This window comes from Plutella xylostella, chromosome Z (genome assembly GCF_932276165.1).
Source record: "Plutella xylostella chromosome Z, ilPluXylo3.1, whole genome shotgun sequence".
Taxonomy (NCBI): Eukaryota; Metazoa; Arthropoda; class Insecta; order Lepidoptera; family Plutellidae; genus Plutella; species Plutella xylostella.
The window spans coordinates 15,866,028-15,879,343 of record NC_064012.1 but is presented as its reverse complement, the minus strand read 5'-3'; the positions used below and the strand labels follow the sequence as shown (position 1 = coordinate 15,879,343).

The 13,316-nt window shown below is 38.1% G+C and overlaps 1 protein-coding gene across 1 annotated transcript in view; it reads left to right on the top strand.

Annotated features, from left to right (window-relative positions):
- The window catches only part of LOC105381344 (sensory neuron membrane protein 2), a 41,125-nt gene that overhangs the window by 5,664 nt on the left and 22,145 nt on the right, over nt 1-13,316 (top strand). Inside the window, exons 3-6 of the mRNA XM_048632751.1 lie at nt 2,804-2,945; nt 7,777-8,040; nt 10,689-10,909; nt 12,000-12,181. Of these exons, the coding sequence (XP_048488708.1) occupies nt 2,804-2,945; nt 7,777-8,040; nt 10,689-10,909; nt 12,000-12,181 (809 nt within the window). The remainder of the gene's footprint in view (nt 1-2,803; nt 2,946-7,776; nt 8,041-10,688; nt 10,910-11,999; nt 12,182-13,316) is intronic.

Sequence of the window (13,316 nt, the reverse complement as noted above, 5' to 3'; positions counted from 1 at the left end):
CAAATCACCCCCATGTATGTTCAGCAATTTTTAGTAGTTTAGGAGTTATGATTTTTTTTCCAAATTTTCTACGAAAATCGACCTCAGTGGATTAATTATTTTTTATTATTTTTTGGATAACTTTTTTAAAGCATTTTTTATTTTTGTGTCATCCTCTTAAGTTGTTCTTTTATCCATAAAAGTTTCAGCTTCCTAGCTGTAATGTAAGTTAGTTATTTTTTTATCGAAAGTTCGAATTATATCATCGAGCTAGACTGCTCTGAATTTTCTACTTGAAATTAAAAATTGAAAAAGATATTCTCATGGTCCCTTATTAATTTTAAAAACTCCGCAAGGTTCCAAAATTACATAAAAATAAAAATAAACTATTGCTTAATAGGGTATTATTTGCAGAAAAAAGCCTTCAAAGGTACCTGGGTGGAAATTACCTAATTAGTAAATTGTTTCAGATAGTTGAAATATTCCTGTTATGTCATTACTAAGGACTAATTAAGTTAGAAAATGTATCAAATTAAAGGGAAAATTAAATTATTTACTTTTTTTTTAAATTTACGTTACATTTTTGAATGTAAATTCTTAGAAAAATGTTTTAGTCTGAGTAGTAAGATTTATGAGATATTTTTTTTATTAATAATAAGTAAATAAACTCTAATAATTATTTTACACATTTACTCACAATACATTTTCAAAATGGCGTCCTCCCATAGCAATACACAACCTACATCTACGCAAGAAATTTTCTTTAAGTCAAAAAAGTGACAAATGTAAAAAATATGATATTTGTCAAAAGGTTAAACATGTAAAAAAAGTACCTTTTCTCAAAAATGTGACATCTGTCAAAAAGTTACATCCGAATGAAACAGAGAAGCGTATAGGCGACTTAAAGAAAATTTCTTGCGTAGATGCAGGTTGTTTATTGCTATGGGAGGTCGCCATTTTGAAAATTTATTGTGAGTAAATGTGTAAAATAATTATTAGAGTTTATTTACTTATTATTAATAAAAAAAATATCTCATAAATCTTACTACTCAGACTAAAACATTTTTCTAAGAATTTACATTCAAAAATGTAACGTAAATTTAAAAAAAAAAGTAAATAATTTAATTTTCCCTTTAATTTGATACATTTTCTAACTTAATTAGTCCTTAGTAATGACATAACAGGAATATTTCAACTTTCTGAAACAATTTACTAATTAGGTAATTTCCACCCAGGTACCTTCGAAGGCTTTTTTCTGCAAATAATACCCTATTAAGCAATAGTTTATTTTTATTTTTATGTAATTTTGGAACCTTGCAGAGTTTTTAAAATTAATAAGGGACAATGAGAATATCTTTTTCAATTTTTAATTTCAAGTAGAAAATTCAGAGCAGTCTAGCTCGATGATATAATTCGAACTTTCGATAAAAAAATAACTAACTTACATTACAGCTAGGAAGCTGAAACTTTTATGGATAAAAGAACAACTTAAGAGGATGACACAAAAATAAAAAATGCTTTAAAAAAGTTATCCAAAAAATAATAAAACATAATTAATCCACTGAGGTCGATTTTCGTAGAAAATTTGGAAAAAAAATCATAACTCCTAAACTACTTAAAATTGCTGAACATACATGGGGGTGATTTGGCTACCCCTTGACCTAAGGAATCAAACATTTTCCTTTGGACGTCACTCTTTGGGCCACCCTGTATATAACACTAGCTGGTCCCGCGCGCTTCGCTTCGCCTTAAAAAGTTTTCCCGTGGGAATTCCGGGATAAAAAGTCGCCTATGTTCTTTCCCAGGGTCTAGACCGTATGTATACCAAATTTCATTCAAATCCGTTCAGTAATTTTGGCGTGAAAGAGTAACAGACAGACAGACAGACAGACAGACAGACACAGTTACTTTCGCATTTATAATATTAGTTAGGATTAGGATATAATACATAGGTACATAATTTCTAAAATTCTAAAAGTAAAAGCTAGTTTAGTTAAAAATACACAAGTAATTATTTATCCTGTTAGATAAATAAAGTACGCTTTGCTTTGTTTATAAATAACTATAACCAAAGATTTTCTTGATTGCCTCTGTGTGTGGAGATAAGTAATACGATATTAAAAGGAAAACTACGTTGTTAATACCTACCTACTAATACCTAGATCAGATAACATTTTACTTAATTGGAAACACATGAGTAATGTTTTCTTTGCTGTTTCCATCGTTGTGAAACTATGAGCTAGTTTTGTATCACGTTACTTGTGTTGTTTTGTCTGCAGCAATACGATCGATGCTGTTCAGAATAACAGATATTATAATTGTTTTACGAGTATCCCTTACCACTATTAGTGGACTATTAAGATTACTTACAATAATAAGATAGTGGCAATATCAAGTAAAATGATTTCTGAATTACTAATATAACGACGACCAAAATACAGAGTCATAAAATTTTGTGAATGCTTTTATATTTTTCATAGTTTTCAGGAGGGTTACCCTTTACTGGCTTATAACGAAAGAAAGGGAACTTTCGTGCAATCGACACGTTTAATACAACGGGATGGAGTCGCGGCTCAGCAAGCAGCGCTCCAAATCTTCGTTTTTCGTCATATTAAACACATCGAAATAGATAAAACTACTTCGATGCTCACAGGCAATAAAAAAGTTAGAGTACCTATATATGTAGAGTGACTCCCCTGGGCTGCACCCAATCACGGCAACCATTCTTAACATACTTATGCCTTCGTATGTCATGATCATTGTCACATAGATACTTTGGTCGATGGTCGTCCATCCTCGGCTAACCCCTCCCCTTCTCCCGCAGGTTGTATCAGACGAGGGTGATAGAAGGCTTCAACGAGGACACGATCAGCTACCGCTTCCTGCAGACCTACGAGTTCGACAAGGAGGCTTCGTTCCCCAACACCGAGGACGACCGCGTCACCATCGCCAACGTCGCCTACCACGTGAGTACATGCGCTCTGGGACGTGAGTACATGCTCTCTGAGACATGAGTACCTACATGCGCTCTGAGACGTGAGTACATGCGCTCTGTCACATGAGTACGTAGGGTGAGGTGTGTGTCATTATGTCAGCATGTATGTATTCTAAAGACGCGACCTATCAACGAGCTATTGCGAGTGATAAATGTTTCTGTTGTTTTATAGAATAGAATACCACGATTTAGGACACATTACCACGTAACCTACATACTTATCCCTGTTGTTTTGTCCCTTTTATGATGGTGGTATCTGATAGAGCTGCTGCGAATAAACTCTCGTATTCATAGAACTGTCCGCTCATAGCGGCTCACATAGCGTCAGGCACTACTACTGAAGAACCGTGGCAATATTCCCGTTCACGGGAATTTCCCAGCAGGGAAAAGTTTAGGGAAATTCCTACTGCACGATATACAATTATTGTACACACGAATTTTGACCTTCAAACAGTGAAAAATCGAGGATATCTATTTCGATGAGCTTCATAGCTCTCTTCACAGTTTTCTTACAAACGTATATAAGGATGACCATTACGTAGAGATATGTGTATAGTATATATTTTATATAGTTACACTTTCTGAATATTCAATAATAATAATAACTTGCTTTATGCAATTTTTTGAGCGTGGGCATCGACGACTTCGCTTTTAGAAAGGATTAGTCGGTTCGGGCGTAGGCAGCCTAGGTAGCCTAGGCAGGAGGCAGGCACTCGCTTAGCACTACTAATTGCCACTCTTATTGATGGCATAAGTAAGTACCTACTATTCATAATTTACAGAACGGAACTGGCATGTGTAGAAATAATAGTATGTTCCTTTCAGCATTCGTTTCGTACATTTCGTATTCACTGTAGGGAGATTCAGTAATAAGTTCTGTCCTGGATCTGATGGTTGGGCTTCTATTCGCGCAATAGAGAACGATTTTCCGCAACACACTAGCGCTACAAACGTAGATAGAACTAAGTAAGAACTCGCGGAAAACCAATAACTTTCTCCTTTGGACTTCATCCGACGCCAACTTTCACTCTCACTCATCCTTCGTCTAGGCACAGAGTAATATCCAGTACCGTCTATGGCAGAATACTTACTTAGCGATATATCTAATTCGTAGGTACCTAGAAATTGTTTAGTCATGAAAAACTCTAGGGAAGGGAAAACTTGTAACCACAAATTTATGTACTTATGTTGCACTTGTAAGGTTAATAAATCTTTTTCTTGGTAGATAAGATTATCTATAAACTAAGCATGAGATTAAGTTCCTCCTGAGATCCTTACATAATAACGATGTCGTTAGTGATGGGGAGGTATAGTGGTAATTGGTAGACAATTTTCTACCACACTACTGCCTCTACCACTAGACCACAGAGGTAGATATAAGAAGTTAAACCTAATGACTTAATGAGAACTATTGAATTAAGTGAAAAATCTTCTAACAAACTATTTTAAAATAAGACTTTACTTAGAAATTGAGGTGTTATTTGTTGATTCCTTTCTTTTGCACTGACACTCCATCTAGTTCGTGGTATTGTTTTTCAAAGGGCATGGCGTAATGATATTATTTTCAATGACGGATGTCAAAAAACAACCTCGATAGAAATAGTAACCATGGCAACCACAAAACCAAAAAGTTTGGTTGTTTGAGGTTGTTTGACATTATAGAGACATAGACACCAATTTCAATGAATATGACAGAATATTGAATGAAGTGTGAGTGAATGATTCACATAATGCTTGATTTATGAATGGTCTGTTAGATTTTCGTCATGGGACTCATCCAATTTATTTAACCAAACAAGGGTATTAATCCTTAAACGCGTCGTCAGCAAATCCGCTATTGAGACTGCAACTAACAGAATCATGAGAAACCAGGTCTTAAGATGGCAATTTAGTGGCAAACGTTGTAGGTACTTTTATGTGCTTCCGCGAATTTGTTATGACAACGATTATCGGATTCAAAATTATTGGATTTGACACTAATCACTCCGTAAACGTTATTTCGTTTTAATTTCACTATTATTAAGTATACATGTGTCCCTAGAGTATGGGTTGTAATTTTGAACATTAGTAAGTATGTGCCAAAAATAATGTGTTAACCATAGAAACAACAAGAACACGGGTTTACACGTTTCTTAATCTACTAATTGCTAATTATAAATGCATATCATCATGTATGTAGGCATATAATATACCAACGCGAGCTACGTAAATAAATGGAAGAATTAATTGATTAATCCACGGTGTCGCAATAAACCGATAAGTAGCTAATCTAGGTCATAATCATAATCGCTTGCTTGCGCTTCGAATTTTCCATACTGTGTCAAAATATGACGTCCACGTAGGTAAAGTAATGAGTATTTACCTAAGTATCTGTTAAAAGTTAATCTTTGAACATTTCCTAAAAATCTTTGATAATCTTGAATCTAATGTTTAGTTTACATGCACAACCCACAACAGAAAACATTTACTTGGGAATCCAGTGATAGACGATTAGTAAATGTGTGAAAGGTATGAAATGCTTTTACCATTAAGGAAGCATTTTGTACACCATTGACGGCAAGACCACCCAGTACTAATATTTGATTAAAAATAATAAGGCATTAAATAAGTAAAAAATAGCTATACAGAGGTAGAAGTCTTCCTATAACTTCAACGTGCAAATAAATGTAATTCCTGCATCAGCGAATTCACGTGCATGCATGCACACATTGCACACAACATATCTATGCATTTTATTTATAAAAGCGTTTTATCACTATTATAATATTCTAGTGATTGCCTCTTGCGATTCGATTTTTTATGCTGCGATTTTCATTGTTTGTTCGTTTTTAGTATGTTTGACTGACGAAAAGATACGAAACTCGAGTACCTATTGTTTTTGTTAAGTACCTACTCTGTATCTGTATTCTGTAATGAAAATACAATCATGAATAGGTACTTATAAAACATGACTGTTTTTGTTTTGTGTACTTAACTATGTTACTCTATTTACAATATTTTGGAACAAGTAAAATGCCAAACATTTCAACCTGAGTTTTCAAGGTTTCCCGATGTTTCTGACGTTCCGACAGGTATAGTGCGACAAACTTATCTGTTCCGGTGAGAACGAACTAAATTGATCCATATCTCATAACTTACCAATGAATTATATATTCATATAGATTAGATGGGTTTATTAAAACCACAAGGGTGAATTACCACTATAGGCAAACGTAAAATCTTACAGAATCAAGAAATATTAGACATTTACGTGAGTTCTCACCGGAACAGATAAGTTTGTGGCACTATACAGTGTAGTACTCGATTCCTGTTCCTGTAGTTTTACACAATATGAATTTCACACAATCCCTTCAGGGCAAATTCGCTCATTTCAGCTTTTTCTTCAGTGCGTTCGTATGCCACAGTTGTTTTCTATCTTTCAGGATTACTTATACTTGTTTGTTCTTTGGTACCAATACCAACCCATTGAAGTATAAGTAGTATGATAAACTACTTATATTAGTTCAATGTACCTACCAAGCACATATTTATTTTACCTAATGATAATTATGATTCTACTGTACTTACTATTATTTTTTACATTCTACGGGTTGAGCGCTCTGCTGTGCGAACCACGACTCTACAACTAACTAATCAACAAAATCGCTAAACAAAATAGAGTCCGTGAATACTTACTTTGCAACAGTAACAAGAACAAATGCCGGCCCATAAAGAAGTTCAATAAAGCAACAAAAAAATTACGCTTTTCCCGACTCCGGACTGACGTCGCATGACATTTTCTTTTTCAACTTAGCATTGTCTGACTCTAAAGTCTGTTTTTTTATCTCAGATACTTAAGTGACAGATTCTGAACGGTTCATCAACCGCGTAACGTTCTATTTACGGGAGATTCGACTGTTGATGAGCCGTCCAGAATCTGTCATTTTAGTTTTTAAGAGAGACTTTAGACATGAGAGTGCTTGTGTAGGCTTTATTTCAAGTCGAGGCTTGTGCGGCATCTAGCGGGCTAGTCTGGAACTGCGGTGTCTACGCCCGTCCGTGTCGCCCTCGTGTCGACCACGTCGTCAGGTAGTCACGCACGCCACGCACTCTGTTCGCCGATCTGCCGCCAGCAGGCGCTGCGAGCATCAAGTAGCATATTAGGTACCTACTTATCATATTCTGAAAATTACCGAAATAATTATCTGTCAATCAATTCGCACGATATCGTGGCATTGGTATAGGTGATTCAATAAAAAACATCATATTGATGAATTTGTAGAAGCTAGCTTAGTAATATAAAGTACATATTTACATGTACTTTATCTCCATAACTATAAAGACGTCATCATAATTTTTTTCCGACACCTATTAAAACGCTGAAAGTCCATACTTATGTTACGTATTTTTCTAAAAGGTATTTCTACCTACCTCACCTGACATTCAATCATATCATTAGAAAAACAAAACTACTAACTTTACCTATCCATACGAAGTAAATTCATATGACAATAACTTATAACAAAGCAGCTAAGCATTGATTGAGTTATACTAATTATATCAGCTATGTACTTACCCATATACCTTTGCTACATACTTTGAACAAAAACGGACGAACCAATTTAGATTAGTATTTAAATGAACATCTAAATCGGTACATCCGTTTCGGAAACATATTGGCAGTTGCGACGGACACAGTACCACATTCCTAGCTGCCATGTCTAACTAACCCAAGGTAGACGTCATGGCAGCTAGGTGGCGGAGCAGCTGGCGCCCAGGTCTATCTATCTGCTGCCAGGTCTAACCCTCCCCCCTCCCCGCAGTCGGTGCTCCAGGTGGCGGAACAACTGGCGCCGACGCTGCTGGGCGCTCTCAGCCTGGCCCTGGACTCGGTGTTCGGGCGCGAGCTGAACTCCCCGCTGGCGACCGTCCGCGTGGGGGACCTGGTGTTCGACGGCATCCCGCTGTGCCGCGGCGGCGGGCTGCTGGCGTCCGTGGCCTGCGCCGTCATCCGGGACGCCGCCAAGGACATCCCCAACATGGAGGTGCAGCCGGACGGGTCGCTCATCTTCTCGCTCTTCGCTCATGTAAGTATTCTGGCTATATGTAGGCTATATGTAAGTAGTAAGCTGGCTGGATGTAGGAACCAATTGCTTTAGCTATTAGTATGAGGAAAAGTTGAATTAAAGACCTGGCTCGATCCAATGATTACTTACCAAGTACAAAATTCATAATCATCAAGAACTAATACTCACCCATATTCATAAATGTACTTAGGTATGTAGGTACGTACTTTGTCATTGTCAATAGTTTTAATAGTGGAAGCTTTGATCATAATATATGACCGAAGAGTGGAAGTTACAATAGACAATGAACGTAGGTTTGCAACACCAATATTGAATCGAAACTAATTAGATCGAATCTGACTGATCCACAGTCTGCACCAGTTACAGCTAAATTAAATTTACATGAGAATATCCGTTATCCCGCAGGCCACAAGTCTTTCTAAGCGCTTCCGCTCTCAGCTCTCGTTATTACTAGGTATTGTTTGTGCAAAGTCCAGCTTTTCATTAAATGAACCGCAGATTAAATACTAGAATTCTTCTTTTTTGGCTGATGCGGAAAGCAGCAAATAATAACAAACCATTTTGAAATTACAACATTTCTGTTTGATGTCAAAGCAGAGAATTGCAATATCGCTGTGCTTGGACTAGGAAATTGAAATTGAAAATGGTTTTCTAACATAAAGTTCCTAGGAAAGAGAAGCAATTACAAACAGGATTTCATGAAGCGAATAAAGTTTTTCCTTTGGTAGAAATTGAATCTGCAGGTGAACGCTGCATATAACAGGTAATTTATATTTAGTTTCACACTAGTCCAGTGTTTCTCAAAGCCGGCTATAACGTCGCCTGAGGCTACTCAGGCTAATCATCGACTTTTGGAAACGAAGAACATTATGAAAATAAAATACTTTTTATTCCAACGAGCTTTAAACCTACTTTCTTGTTAGTGACTTTCTCATTGTGAGATAAAAAGTGTATACATGTATTATTTTGCTATACACACACACACACACACACACACACAAGTGGCTCCTTAATATCGTTGTCGCTGCGACGTCTGCAGTCCAGCAAGTCCTCGGTCCCCGGCAGACCCGGCCATTTGGCGGAGGTCTCTTCATTTCGCCTCAAGTGCACATCTTCACAGACCATTCCTTTTAACGTATGGAGAATTGTTATGGGTCACTTTCTCAGTCCAGATAGACATTGAAAAAAGGGCTTGTAGTATTGTATTGTAGATGGATTATTTGAAGCTTCAAAATGAGCATCACTTTGACGAAGATGATGTAGATTTTTTTATATTCTTGTAGATAATACAATAAAGTATGAGAAGCTCTGGTCTAGTGCACGCCCCCGCGGGCTAACTCGACGCTCTGACGAGTTGTAATCCTTTATGCACGTGTGAGCTCTACTATTCTAAGGTGAAAATTTTAATGAATTGCTTCCTAAATAGTAGGTATTTTTACGAGTATTGTTACTCTACTTGATGTAGCTTGTTTATTACAAGTCATTGCTGAATTTTAATTCATAATATACTAATTAACAATTTTCCGTTAACTGACAAAAATGTAACCAAATTCGATTTGTTCCTCGCAGTTTAAATTTCTTTTATAGCGTACAGTGGTTCTGATAACTCATTCATAACCGTGGTTGTAGTTAGTCCTCGCTTGGTGGTGCCTCTCCACCAGCCAGAGATGATGATAAGCTGCGTACTGCGTTGCTATTGCGTTTTACACTCATATTCATTTATCTTTCTAGTGCTTATTATAGCACTATATAGTCACTAGTGGACAGGCATGGAGTGTAATCCTACAATACCAGTTATGATTATTTATCACATTTTACCTATGCTCTGTCGTAGCATCAGCTGATTTACATACTACTTAGTATGCATTTCAGAACTGAAATTTTGTTTCGGCGCAGACGGATAAGGGATTAAAGTGATGCCTTTTTAATATTCATGCATGTCTTTTACAAAGCTGGTTCTCCTTTGCTTTTTGACGCCAATACAATGGGGAACGTGAAACGCTCTGCTCTTCACTTTGGCATGTAAAATGAAAAATATAAACTTAGTCAGTGCGTATAGTGGGGGCCAGATTTACCCAACACGTTTTGTTGCCTTTGGATTCTTCTTCTTCTTAGAGTGTTGCTGACAAACACTAGAACTGGACTAGGGTTTATTCGTAGCGTAGATAAACCGTAGATAGACGATGTCAGTCAGAAGTTGTAGACTTCAGTTGATACGTTAATATTTTAAACATGTCGTCAACTGTACCTAGCTACATGCACTTTGCACAAGGTACACGGCGTCGCTATGTTACAGTCTGCAACTACGTATCTCTCATGAAAATTCGACAGAACATCTCCATATTTTTCTTATAAAGACCACGTCGAGGGTGTTTTGTACCCGTCACTAGTTTGACTTACGGCTTCAAATTTCACTTCACTTCTACGTTGTAAGGTACTTCTTGTAGGTATTGTAGCTGGCCATGAAATAACGAAAAAGTATAACCAGCTCGTATAAAGTATAGAGCTAAGTCGACTCATTAGCTTTGGTTATCTGACAGTTACCGATGCGACGATTCCACAATGAAATCTATTTAGACTGTACCTACCAATAAAACAATGTCGAAGTTGTGCTAACCATTGCCTGTGACCACACCACATTCTTGCAGAAACGTGACAAGTTGGGCGAGCTGTACAAGGTGGACCGCGGGCTCAAGGACCCGTTGGCGCTGGGCAGCATCCTGCAGTGGAACCAGCGCGACTTCCTGCCGAACTGGGCGGGCGGGCCGCTCAGCCAGTGCGCGCGCCTCAACGGCACCGACACCGGCATCTTCCCGCCCTTCATCAAGCGCGACACCGTGCTGTATGGGTTCAACACTGACATCTGCAGGTAAGATATGGTGCCCTAGTACCGCTGGAAACTGTAATTCCCAGTACTCGTATTTCAATGAAGTACTTAACCATTATGATTGATTTGTGGACCCTTTTTTGTCTCAATACTTATTTAGTCACGTTCGGTATATTGTGGACCTAATTTGTTATTGGAAATATAGAAAAAATCATGATAATGCTTAAAAACTGTTTTAATTTCACTAACAAGTATTGAGGAAAGATTGATTTTCCCATGCAATGATTCTGTCAAATGATTTAGTTACCCACAGATGGAAAAACCACTGTATTTTTTACCCCGCTTATTACTGGGAATTCGTTCCATGTATTTATCATAAACGATGTCATGTGTCTCCTAAAGTACAAGAGAGGTTGTAATTACCATAATAATAAGTCATCTACTTAAAGGGGTAAGGACCTCGATAAGTAGGAAGGCATAATAACGGTGGTGTAAGGTCAACATAATTTATCGAAAGTAATTTAAATAAATATTGGTATGATACCGTTAGATTTGTAATGCTAAGGTACCGACTTACAATTGGTATGGTCCAAGTATATCATCATATCCTACACTCTGCTCACGTAAATTTTTTTTTTTATAAAGTTTATTCATATATTTTTCTTAATTGGTAATTACAATTTAGGTCTGCCAAACTGCGCAGCAGTTTGATGGCGGACATAGCTAAATGCATAGATGATTGTAAGCATAAATGATTGTACCCTTGTAATACACTCGCGAAAAGTTCCAGTGACAAGGCAGCAAGGGCACATGAAACTTTTTCATTGATCGCGTGTGGCGTATTAATATTATAATAAGTAGCCCTTTTCGGGAGTTTCACAAAGCAGCAGCCTGAGTGACTCTCACTCCTCAGTTTTATACTCGAGGCATAGGAGGCATCGTACATGCTGGACAGTGGGCAGACACGAGGCATCATCTGTCCAGCACGCCCGATGATTGGCTGTTGATATGCCTGCTGCCTTCCTGCCCCCATAGCTCAGTCCAGCACAGGCGATGATTGGCTATTGACATGCCTGCTTCAGTCTAGCACAAGCGATGATTGGTTGTTGTCACACCTCCTTTGCCCGCACAGGTCGGTGGAGCTCCGCTACCAGTACGACACGCAGTACTCCGGGGTGCCGGCGTACCGGTTCGCCGCCAACGACTGGTTCCTGTCCAACCGCGAGGGCTGCTTCTGCCTCAACGTGACGGCCGGCGTCACCGCGCCCGACGGCTGTCTGCTGCACGGCGCCCAGGAGATGTACTCCTGCATCGGTGAGTGATTTACCTACACACCATGTATACATAACTCAATTCTCGGAACGGGAATCGTTTTAGGTAGCATTTTTCAGGTAACATCGACAGGGGCAGGTTTCTGTGTTCCAGACTATTACCTATATCAATGAATCGGGCGGTGGAGCTATAAAAGAACTGCAGGAATGACCGTTTACTACAAAAATTTACAGGAGTGTTGCGGGGGATATGGTTTTCAATTTCAACTTAGACCAGTTTGGGTTTCCCCGATGGTACATAGAGTTTGACTGCACAAATACCTCTATACCTGTGTTTTGCCTACAAAGGGAGGGCATCTGGCACACAAGAACAAAGAAAATAAAAGATCTATGAAATGAATCAGCGTAGGTCGAAGCTAAACTATTCTATGCATTTTTGGGGATGGAATCTTATAGTGCATATACCCGTATAGTGGCCTTTACTTGCTTTGACAAAATTCACGAGACATGGTCCACTGTAAATTTTTGTGTTCACAGATCTAGATGCTTATGCCTTTCATTAGACTACGGTAATAGCTAATACCTTTTTGTTACCTGCGCATTTGAACCCACATCACTGTTCGGGAAGCTTACTTATCCGCTACAGTTAGTGCCAATTTCTCCATAGTTGTTTATCTAACCGACCAGAGATTGGTTATCAATTATACGTCATCTCCATATAAAATTCTTGACAGATGTCTCAAAAGTCAACCACTAATACCTGGTTATGCTCTAATCTACTTTGGAGAAATTGGCACTTAAATCTAACTGACCAATACTAGGGTACTTATTTTACGTGAGCATGTGCCTAGATAGAGGTTAGGTACAAGATAACTTGTTTCAATTATTATTTTGCAAAAGCATGTTTGTACTCAGGAAGGTACCTATTTGTATTTGTTTAGACATATTTAGTCTCCTGTGCGGTGCACCCCGCTGAGCGTTAATCTCGATCCTATTCAACGTGCCCAGGCATAGGGGCGGCTAGGGCTAGACTGTAATGGGAAGCCTAAATACATTTCCCCCAACACAGGTCTAATCTACCTCGTCCCGGCGGCCCGGGCACAGTCGATCGATTCATAAACTTTGTGTTTGTGACATGTGACGGCGTGAAGCCGAGGTCCACACGAAAATATGACTTT